Source organism: Platichthys flesus, chromosome 4 (genome assembly GCF_949316205.1).
Source record: "Platichthys flesus chromosome 4, fPlaFle2.1, whole genome shotgun sequence".
NCBI lineage: Eukaryota > Metazoa > Chordata > Actinopteri > Pleuronectiformes > Pleuronectidae > Platichthys > Platichthys flesus.
The window spans coordinates 6,670,260-6,682,263 of record NC_084948.1 but is presented as its reverse complement, the minus strand read 5'-3'; the positions used below and the strand labels follow the sequence as shown (position 1 = coordinate 6,682,263).

Here is a 12,004-nt window from a genome sequence, read left to right as displayed (position 1 = left end):
TCATGAGCCAACCAACGTTATTACATTGACTAACAATACCAGTCAGCCTGCACGTTTACATCGGTTATTTCAATGTTGTGTTCTGTCCATAGAAAGAAATCAGAAATCCTGCATCTTTAATTAAGTTACATGCTGGCGATGTGCTCTGCTACATCCTGTCTCCTGCTCACCTCATCGTTCTGCTCCAATTTTCTTTTCTCTCATACATTTATCTTATTCTGTCCATCCGGAAATACATTCATCTCCTCCCCATTTTTTCTGTTCTGACCTGTCAGTGAACAACAAATAGGCACTGAAGGTGTGTCTGTGCCTTAGGAGTCAATATGTAGACACATACACTTGTCATCACAAAAACTAGGTCAGACAGCCCACCAATTTTATGCTAATCTATTAGATATTGATGGCTGGGAGTCTGCAGCCCTTGCGTGTGACTTGGATACATTCTCTGTAATGAAAGGTACTTAGAGTGGGGAGGTGGAGTTTACTGGAACTCGTGCCAGAAAGATAGACACATCTTACCACTTACTCTGAGTAGGACATAACTGGGCTGTGATATCTCATGGTGAACTGACATCTATGCAGTGCACACATACCCTCACAGATTCATTGATGCCTGCTGCCCATAAACCCTCTCACCTCAGTGAGGGCAGACAAACTGACGCGCTGACATCCTGGAACTCTCCCCTCACTTTGTTCTCGATTAAGTGTCATCTAGGTGTGTGCACCGCCAGGCGCTCAGCTGACACTATATCCTCTCTTTACGCTTTCATATTTCTGTCAAACAGTTTTGTGGCCTTTAAAAAAGGCATGTGCTAGAAAAGAAAGGAGTCACATGACGGATTAAATAGAGATGAAGAATATTAACAAAAAGCTCAGAAGCTAAAGAGTATGAATTAATTATTTAACCTGCCTATTTATTTTCAATCATTTAGGTTTTTTGATGTATATCAAATTAGTGCAGGAATATATAAAGAACATAATAACTTTATCAACTTCAATTGACAGACAAAAACAACCAATGGTAACGTTTGTTGCAGCTTTCTTTCTGAAACTGTAGAAGTGCAGTAGTCAAGCTGCATAAAGATCAGGTCACCTATTTATTAAAGTTTCAACTTGGTACGCAGAGCCCATAACTGGAGAATCTGTCAATGTTGTGAACGCGATGTCATCATCTGCATGGTCACGTATTTGGATTAGTGCCAGCCACTGCTGCTACAGAGCACTCTTCACATGTGTGTTTACTCCTTATTAATATTTAATGTATTGGTTGTCCAAATTGCAACAAATACGACACGGCACTATGCATATTGGAATTAGTAGATTACATTTCTTTGACGGGTAGAACAGCCACATGAAAGGTCTTAATAAATTGCTTATTTATTTTTTAACTCATCTAGGTAGAACTAATCTGTATTTTGTTTGTATTAACCAGAACATGGGCACTTAGCAGTGTTTGTCTGCAGCACTGGTTGATGGACAGTGTGTACTTCATTGACAAGACCACTTGTCGCCCCGGGCAACCCTTACCATGGACACCTGTCTGTGCCGGCAGGTATTGGCTGGTTCTCGGGAAGTTTGTAAAATCACAGCATCACCTTTCTTAGGAGATCACTGTCAGAGAGTGATGCTACCGTCTCTGGTGAGATTTGTCTTGTTAGTGCCAGCAGTCATGTGTCACTCTTGACATAATGAAAGTGTTGCACTTGGACCAGGCAGCTGATTATTACCTTCCGTTCCTAGTACTGATGACAGCCAGAGCTTCAGTACTGGAGCAGAAAACAAGTATATAAATGTGGGTGGAATTAAATGTACCGTTAATATATTTATTTCTGCAGAAGATTGATTGGTGAATCCTCTTTTAACTCCAGTTGTTATTTTCTCTGTATTTCTGTTGGATGTACAGCTGTCTCCTTGTTTTTGGGATCTTCTGTGAAAAGTATGTTTTTGTTCTTTTCTTTCGACCAAATTGCAACATTTGTTTGACAGTTTAAATCGGCAGAAAGGCAGCACTTCTGGATGCATACAATGCATGTGATCTGTGCATCTGTGACTACGCTACCAGTGCAGTGATAAGAGCTGGTTACTATGGAAACTACATTAATGCGAGGGCCACGTTGATGAGCAAGTGATACGAGGGTGGACTGATTGATAGGTGCTGTCAAGTCAAAACAGAAAATACATCCGTCTTTGGGGGTTCCTTCGCACCAGGTGATGTGTACAGCCGTATGACCAGCTCTAGTATTTTGTAAGCTAATGGTTTCAAGAATGAAACTGCCTTTGCACACAGAGGCTTAGACACTGTTGGAGGGATGTGATGTGTTGGCCCTTCTCTTGCTGCGGTACAGTGTCATTGCACACGTCACAGCACGTTGTATCTAATCAAACCTCGGAGTTCATTTAGGTCTTCCTGATTTAGGCACTTGGCGTGTTGATGTGACTACAAATTAATCTTCAATCAGCTACATGTCCCCACGGTGCTCCTACAAAGGCTTTTCATTACACAGAGTCAGATAAATCTAGATAGTGGCTCTTTTCTCTGCCCCATCAGCTGCTGTTCACCTGCGGATTTCATTGTTTCCCCTGACCGTTTTTTCAAAGGTCACCTTCATGACCACAGAGGAGGAGGTCAGTGAGGAAAAAATTAAAAAAATCTATCACTAGAAAGCAAATCCTCATCGATCCCAACAGAGACATTGATGAAGATTTATGTGCTAATTAACAGGGTCAGTGTTAATTAGCATCTTGGCGTAACCTGAGAAGATGTTTATCTGATTCTTGTCCAGTCCTCACTCCAGACAAGCTCATGTTTCCTTGTAGCCGTGTTTGCATGCTCACCATTCAGCAGTCACGTAGCCACCGGGGCAGCAGTTCATGCCCAGAGGAATGCTTGAGGCCCCTGGTGACGCTCCGTCTGCTCTGGTTCCATGAGCACACTTGAGCCTAGACTTTGGGTAGTTGCTTCACATTCATTTGGAGGGGTCTTGGTTTGTGGTAATGTGGTACACTTTTTTCGTAGATGCGGAGTGAAATTACTCTGTCACAGAGGGGGCTTGTTTGGCTTGGGGTCTCTGTACATATAAATGTATGGTGTGTTGAGTGTTTTTCAACAACCCCTCATTTTTTGCAGGAGAAAGCGCAAAATACTTTGTTGTGATTGTCACAATCACTAGCAAAATAACAATGACAAAAAACATAGAAATATTAAAAAAGGGATGAAAAAGACTGTTGCACATGTTACTAACACCATTGTGGAGGAAAAGCTGACTGCAGCTGTAACCCCACCACTAGTGGCCTCGATTTTATAATTTATGAAACAATTATTTCAAGGCATTTGCTCAGAAAAAAGCTGTTAAAATGTTGGTTTGATCAATAAATTACAGCATCTAATTTGCATGTTTGTGTACTTGCTGTCTTTTCAATGTTGTAGTCTGGTTTTTCCCCCATCTTTATTCAAGAGCATGGTCCTTCAGTTTGAGTGCGTGACATTGATTTCATGTTCAGGATTTGAAATGGCTTTCACCCAAAACCCTACTCTCACCCTCAAATAACCCCTGCATGTGCCTAGTTTTTCGGATATTTAGTTGATGTATGATTTCCATGTGCACTTGCTCTTCTCCTCATGCAAGTGCACAGTTTGAGCAAAAGCAGAGCAAACATAAGCACAGGCAAGAGGTTTTTGAGTGGGGGAACTGGGTTTTGAGTCAAAGTATAACAACGTGAAAGCAATAAGTCCCGCCCTCAAACTGAAAGACCACACGCTTGAATAAAGACTGGGGAAAAAACGAATTAAAGTGATAATTAAAAAGATTATAGCACATTGGACCAGTGTTGAGGAGGAGCTGACTACCGGCAATCCCACCTTTAGCCTTGATGCTACGATTTATTGATTCAGTCATGTCAAGGCGTTTGCCTAGCAAAGAAACTGTTAAAAAGTAAGTTCGATCAATAAATCACAGAATCAAGTCTGCATTCCGATTGACGTCTTTTCAATGTTGTGGTCAGGCTACTCCATGGAAACTAACACAAATATCTATTTTTCAATCTGTAGCCTGTCAATTAGCGTGTGTATTATGTTTGCATGCCCATGCTCATGTCCTTCACACTTTGTAAATAGACTGAGCAGCAGGAGTTCTGCTTCACCAGATGGTGCTTCCAGGTGGAGCAGCTTGACCTCTATAGAGGGGCAGCAGTAAAGAGTCTGTCCGTCTGACATACGTAGACAACAATTGCCTCCAAAAATTGGTGGGAGGGAAAAATGTCACGTTCCATTGGCACACACTGATATGTCTGAGCAGTGTGAATATTTCAATATTGTTAACAGCTGCTGAACATCTTGCCCACTGCTAGTAACGTGAGAATGGAAGCATGTGATTGCAGTTTAATTGTAGTTGCAGTGAATTAAATATACAGCTGAAAGAGAAAATCATACATTATGTTAAACTTTTTTTTTTACCATGTTTGGTTAACAAGGTCACTGACCTTCAGCAACAGTAACCACAAACAATAAGTCCATTGTCTACGTATGGACCTGTACAAGTATTATGAGAATGTCAGAATAATCATGGATGTAGAAGTAGTGCCCTTAGTGTCAGTGTTTGTTTAGTTTTTTTTTAGGGGAATTGTATTTCAGTTTTATGAACATTCATATTATCTACAGTTAAGAAATTGATATTTCTTGATTCTAATTCTACAATACTCCCCTGCACCTTGTATTATACTACATTCATCTCCTCAGTGTTGGTGATGTGCTTGTGCTCATTGTTTGTAAACTAACCTTTTGTCTCGACTCTCTCGTCCTTCACAGCGGAGCCCCTGCCCCTCATGGACTTGTGCAGACGAGTAGCTCGACTGACGCTGGGCAGAGAGCGCATACATCACATCGACACACTCCCACTGCCACAGACTCTAAAGAACTACCTCCAGTACCAGTGACCACACACACATTCAGACAGATGCAGACATATGCACAGGTGGGAAGAAACTTGAACCCCATTTGTTGTTATTGTAACCAGCCTCCAAACTGAGGAGGTTAGTCATAACCATCAAACATCAGCTGAGGATGTGGACTACGACTCTGACTTGGAGCAGGTGGTGAAGACTGCGCTGCGACGGGGGTTCTGTTTACACGAGCTGGGGATTTTCCATTCTGGATGTTGTTGTTTTTTTTAATCTCCTGGTTTTAGCTTCTTTCTGTTTTTCTTTCTGATTTTGTTGCTTCTGACTGCTGTTTTTCTCCTGGACGGAGAGAGAGAGAGAGAGAGAGATTAAAAAGAGATTATTGCAATTCAGTTTACTGCTAATCATGTATGTATATTTATATATAAGCATGTTCCCAGTCAGACAGGCCTTCTATGCTGTGATTTTGGGTGACAGTATATGGAAGCTTCCTCAGAAACATGTTGGTATGCATATTTCCAGGAACACAGCAGGCTCTGTGGAGATGCAGCAGTTCATTCAGGCCACGAGAGAGAGAGAGACACGGAGGGAGAGAGAGAGAGAGAGAGCAAGCAGCTCTGTCTTCTGTTGGCGTATGTTAACTGTGTAGCGCACACTGCTTACATATGGACAGTGTGTGTCACGAGTGTATAGAAACAAAGCCCACACTTTGTGTACTAAGTAGACAACTCAGTGACAAGTAAGCAGTTCCAACCTACAGGCTAAAAACACATTTTGAACCCCTCCTCCTCTGCCAGCTTCTCTCTTCTTCTCTCAATCGCTCCGACATTCACTCCAGTTTGATTTGAACCGTCCATTATGTTTGTCAAACTCGAAGGACCACATCTGCTGTAGTCGGCTCTGTAGCGCTGATGGAGATTGACCCAGGGGTGAAGCTTTGTCTTAGACTGCTAATGTGCCTGCTCTGAAACAGAAAACAAAGCACATCAACCCCACCACCCAGAAAAAGTTTTAAATGCTGCTTTTTCATATTCTTTCTGCTGTCTGACCCTCATGTGGGTTTTTATCCGACATTTATTTTTAAGATGTTGGTCTTATGAGATTTTTTTTTTTTCTGCAGGACTGAATGTTTTGCACCGATGGTGGAAGAATGTGCTGCCACGAGAATCTTTTAAATGTGAATAAGAATAAAGTCAGCTAAACACTCACTTTGTATCTGTATGTTTTTAACTATCCATAACATAATTGTAAATATACCTTCAAAGCTGTGCTGTGTTCATCGATCATTCTCTCACCTTCGAACAGGGATTGTCCAATCATAGCTTGTTCAAAACAAAAACAGCTAAATTGTTAATAATGGATTCAACTGAGCACGTACTTGCTCTTATATAAGCTTTACAATATTAACATGGCCAACAGGCTAGTTTGCTTACCACAATAGAAATGTGGCATTATTTAAAAAAAGCCTGTCATTAGCTGATTATATTGCTAAGAGGTCACATTAATGTTGGGAAACAATTATGTGGGATGGGAGCAAACCAAGCTACCTGTATGTCAGTTAATACAGGTAGCTTGTCTGCAACTGTTTCTCAGGGACGGTGTGGTCAAATTGTTTTCAGAAATTATTTTAGAGGCTTTGATTTTATTTATTTATTCAGAGCGAATACATTCTGTGGCTCGACCAACCTTCCTCCAAACCACAACAGCTACTTTAACTGAATGTAATGACTATTGCTACTGTGGTTTTAAACTCAGAAATTATTATGGAAGGTGATTTCAGTTTCTAAGTACCTGCCTTTGATGTCTACTTTTATGCAATTGAAGTTTTCAATCTAATCAACATGCCAAGGCTTCAAGGGTTTGCTGGAGGTAAAGGACCACTTACACACAGGGAATGTGTATGAATGTATTCCTCATCCCCCGTTTTTTCTTAAGAAAATAAAGTGTAGCATTTGAAAATGCAACATTTAAGTATACATTTTCTATAGGAAAATTCTCAAATCCACCACGGTTGTTCAATACAATTTTAACAATTTTCTCCTTAATACTGTGCTATGACACTAAGAAGATCTAGACTGAAATACACAAAAACTTAATTGTTTGTTCTGTATATGTATTGCCTTCCTTTATCATTTGCTGTTAAGTATGTAGCTTTAACTTCAGTCATTTAGAACAATATATTGGTAAACATGGCACTGAGTGTAATATGAGATGTTTTAACAGGCTTTTCAATAAAAATAAATAAACCAGCCAAAAATAAAAAGTTGAAAGGTGAAAATGGAACCAACTCGAGGAGTTTTATCATAAGTTATGCTAGTTAAAACTGATGAGAGGCCTGTAGTTCTATTTGTCACATCTGTGTGAAGTTTCAAACCCTCAAACTACTGTGTGTGTGTGAAAAGCATAGGAACAGTAGCTACAGGGAGTGTGGCTTAGTGTATAGGCAGTAAGTCGTGTTGTGTTATTTTGAATGTGAACTTTATCAGCACCGATGCTGTCTACAACTACAAGTTACCCATTACAACTACAAGTTACCCATTACACACATGAAGGACATGGATGTTTCATTGCTTTAATAATGACAACCGGTTGGACGCCATGCCAGGGTACTTGTTTTATTAGTAATTCGACATCAAAATAAACAAATGAGAATAAGATACTGAAATACGAGTTACTCCGGAGAGAAGAGATTGGCAACTGATAGCCAACTGTAGCGTGTGTCTGCTGCTCAGCGTGCAGAGCTGCTCAATAATGCAGCGAGCAGTCCTCTAAAGGATTATTGAACAAGCCTGAAAGTTGAAGCTAATGTCTTGTTTGATCTGGTTGAAAAGGACTTGGCTTTGCTACATCCATATTTGCCTCTTGACAGTGAGGCTTCACTTCAATTCATCTTGCTGTCTTTTCCTCCGTCGCCTTCACATCCTGTGAACTGACTCTCCTGTCTCCTTTCTTTCACTCTGCTCGGGCCATTTCAATTCTCCCTGGTTTCTTTGCTCAAAAGCACAATTAGTCCTTCGCAGAGCTTTAACTTCTGTTGTACCTTCTTCGACTGAAGGTGAGTAAAACGTGAGCTATAAGAACCACTTGTGATAAAGTAATGGCTGCTACGAGCCTCTGTGATCCTATTACAAAGCTTCCTGCTTTTCTTTTCTTCTTTGCATACATGTTATATGGAGTGGCTTTATGAGCTGAGGAAGAGATGGATGGTTGAGGCCATGCTAGAGATGGGCAGAGATCCCGACGATTTCTCCGGAGACAAAATTCCTCAAACTGAAGGAAGATTTTTGACCTAATTGTGGCTGCGACTGTACCACATTTATGTCCAATGTATGTTCGCCACCATCAAAGAGACTACCTGCAGTTTGGCTGATTGTTGGGTTGTATGTTACCAAACCTGCTAATATTAAGCATAAATAAATAGAATATTAATGTATTTACTCTTACTTAGTTTTGTAGGAGGATTCTTTTTTTCAGGAGCAGTGTGGAGGCATGTTCTGTATTTTTTCTGGTTGTAGAAGTGGTCACCATTTACCTCAGTTGAACTGGTTTCGACTGAAGCACTGTTAACCCCTGAAACGGCAAAAGTCTTTTGTGAAAAAAAATTTCACCCACCCCTCCATCGGCGTACTGGTGAGTAGATGATGAGTAATTTTCATTTTTGGTATCTCTTTGATGCTCCGGAGCTACTTCAAAATGATTCCTTGTCATTAGTGAATCCTCCTCAAAATGTTCTGACAGTATATGTTTGAAGCCTGAATCCATAAACACAGGCTACCCTTCCTCTTTTAATTAACAGTGAGAGTGTGAGTGAGGGGGGGAAATACTGCGTCATAGACTTTACATGGTTTGTTTTGGCTTTAATAGATAGAGCTTTTCTCAAAAATAATTTTTTGTTATTTTTTTGTGACCTCCCACAGACCGACATATTTGTTTTTCTTACATAAACAAACAAACACATAAGGAGATAGAGGGTGATGACCTGGAATGAGACTGGAAGCACATTACAGGCAAATACACACCTATTCTAATAGAGGACTCATCAACTTACACTAATATATATCATAATTTTCCAAGAGCCAAAGATTCATTTAATAAACCTGACAATAAAAAATAGTCTAGTATGATTGTAATTAAATTGGCTTGTGATGAATCTACTTATGGTGCGGATTGTTTAAGTGGTAAGATTCAGTCTAAAAATAGTATATGTGCAGTAATAGCTCAGCCTCAGTGACAGCACTCTCTCAACCATCACACCAAACACTCCTCAAAATGCTGCTTGAACACACTGTTCTCCCGGCTGGAACACGGTGCCGCTAACTGCAGGAACGATAAAGAGGAACAAAATGAACAAAAGGCGCCAGTAAAAGTAGGAGAGAGGGGGATTAGTGAATGAGAGGAGGACGAGATGGGCTGAGATGGGTACACTGGAGTGCCAGAGAGTGAAAATGAAAAAGAAAAAGTAGGTGGAAAATAGAAGAAGGTGATGGTGGAACAAGTGAAGGAATGAGGGCCTGTTTCATCTGCGCTATGTCCTGCTTTTCCTCAGCATCTGAGTCGAGATAACATTCGACTCCTGCAGAAATGGGGCAAAGCTTCAGAGGAAGAAAAATAAAATGCACAGATGTACAGTTTTGTAAACGGCAGCTTAATGAGCACGGAAATGGTCAGAACGCTGAATTCAGATTTCAGCAACGCTAGTTTTGTTACCTTTCGCTGCTACTTGGAGATATGCATGAGTCATACTCTTATCTCAGTGGCACACACAGTCACTATCACAGCAGGAGGGCTCAGTGTGAGGCCCAATAAGAACAGTGTGGTACCTTTTATTATCCATCACTTCATCTTTTCTCCGTCTGTCTCCTCGCTTTCATCATTCTCTCCCTCTGAACACAGTTTTTTTTATTGGTATACATTTGAGGTTGAGCAAAACCCCAGAAATAGCAGGAGGTGTGTCCTCTTTCATTTTATTTTATTTTTTCTCCTTATTTTGTTGAGTAGTCAAACTGATATGAAGTTCCCATCCATAGTGCTAGTTAATATTTTCCAGGGGATCCAGTCGGACCTCCTGCCTACTATCTCAACCTTTTCAAATGTCACCCGCTGCCTATTAGGCTAAAATAAAGCACCTTACCGCACAGGGACGTCTAAAATTAGTGATAACATATCCAGAGGCGCACACACATACCTTGGTTAATTACTGGCTACAGCCTAGAGGCTGTATAACTGTGTCTCAGCTGTGCATCACATTTGAGTATCTAAAAATTCCCATTATTAGTGTGTGTGTGTGCATACCAACAGTTTCATGAAACCTCTGGCTGAGAGGATGAAATTATAGTCTTGACGGCCACTGTTGCAACAGACTATGCATAACGTTTTTGTTTCAATTCTCCACATCTACGTACACACTAACACGTATGAACACACAGACACACACACACACACACACACATGCATGCATGCATCCACTGTATGACGTCAGAGAAACTGTGCAATGGCATCTGTGCCCACTGGCCTGTTCTGTTTCCTCAGCATTGTGCCCATCACACCTTATGTAAACACAAAACCAGCCAATGACAGGCATCTATTAAAGTTCATGACCTTAAATGTTGTTATCCTTGTTCTGGTGGCTATTTTGTAATTAAAAAAAAAATATATATATATATATACGTTTTTAGTTTAATGTTAGCTGTCCAAAATTGTCTTCAACAAAGAGGTCCATGCTATCAGATGGGGTAAAGGATGCTCAAATTCTGGTCTGGTCCATCCAGCTCTACAAATTGTCCTGTTCATTTGAGTTTGCCAATGTGTGATTCACTGAAAACACTCCTTAGAGAAGGTTGTTGTGTGAAAATGTTATAATGTTTGTAATTACAACATATGTTTCATCTGTATTAAGTTTAAAAAGAAAAACAGATCAAACATGAACTCGATTAGAAGATTCTCCTGAACCTTATCTGAGTATCTGCTTCCCCTCATTTGACTTTGACTAGACAGAGTGATGCAGCTGGATTAAGTATTTGCTACATCAATGCTGCCACCTTTTGGTCCTCTGCAGTTACTACAGCTCAAATATGCACGAGAGGATGAAAAGAGAGTATCATTATGGTTATAGGTTTTTAAAGGGCCATCCCTGCAATTTGTATACTACTGTAATGTCTGCAGGTTCACAGCAGAGAGATTTTTCATAAGTCCGAACTGGGTCTGTGGTTGGTCATTTTGATTGGGCGGCTGTGGCTCAGGAGGTAGAGCGGGCCATACCCTAACTAGAAAGTTAGTGCTTCAAACTCAAAACGGTTCAATTTACAATGCAAGGCTAAAAACAGAGAGAAGCAACAGGTCCTAATTTTGGAGAAGTTTGAAACAAACAGTTAATAGATTAGAAAAAAAATTATAAACTTATTTTCTGCAATCAACTAAAAACAATTTAAGCAACAGTATCTTGTAGGTTAGAGTTTAGTATGAGGCAAGTTCAAAAAACGCAAAAAATGTCCCATGATGCAATCATGCTTCTATTTGTTGACATTAAAAAACGTTTTGCTATAATATTTTGTTAGAATAACAATGCCAACATAGACGGGTGCAATGCAAACGGTGCAGCATTTAGTTTATCCATAACTCCTTTAAGAGCTAGAAAAGATTCCTCAAATCTAAAGAAAATCGTTTTTATCAGTGCTGAAATTACTTTAACTGAAGGATTTCGTCACGTTAAGTTTTCTTTTCTACAATATAACAATTTATTTAAATGTAGCACTTCTACCTCTTAGTATGGGTGAGTCGCCTATCAATTACAACAATCTGAAAACATGATCATTAATAACTTCACACAAACAATCTCCAGTCAAAACTGATTTAACGACAGAAAATGTAAACTCTAAAGTGTAAATAGAAAGCTGTCTGGTAGAGATCAAGCCATCTCATCCTCTTTGGAGAAAAATAAGAATACTTTAGAAAAAGCTGTCTCAGAGGGCCTGATCGGTGGGCCCAGACTGCCTTCAGCAGATTGTCAAGGGTCTGGCTCAGAAAGCGAGGTGACCACTCTTGAATTCAAGGAAGAATACAGCGAAGAGCAAGAGCCAACAGAGGACGGAAGGAAATTACTCATCAGGAT

At 40.2% G+C, this 12,004-nt stretch overlaps 1 protein-coding gene across 4 annotated transcripts in view; it reads left to right on the top strand.

Annotated features, from left to right (window-relative positions):
* The window catches only part of LOC133952290 (SPRY domain-containing SOCS box protein 4-like), a 39,543-nt gene extending 33,439 nt beyond the window's left edge, over positions 1–6,104 (top strand). For 3 of the 4 annotated variants that reach the window (XM_062386669.1, XM_062386668.1, XM_062386670.1), the window contains one exon: positions 4,805–6,104. In XM_062386669.1, coding sequence (XP_062242653.1) covers positions 4,805–4,932 — 128 coding nt within the window. In that variant the 3' untranslated portion in view covers positions 4,933–6,104. The remainder of the gene's footprint in view (positions 1–4,804) is intronic. The other variant, XM_062386671.1, reaches the window with a different exon arrangement.
* The last annotated feature ends 5,900 nt before the right edge of the window (positions 6,105–12,004 follow it).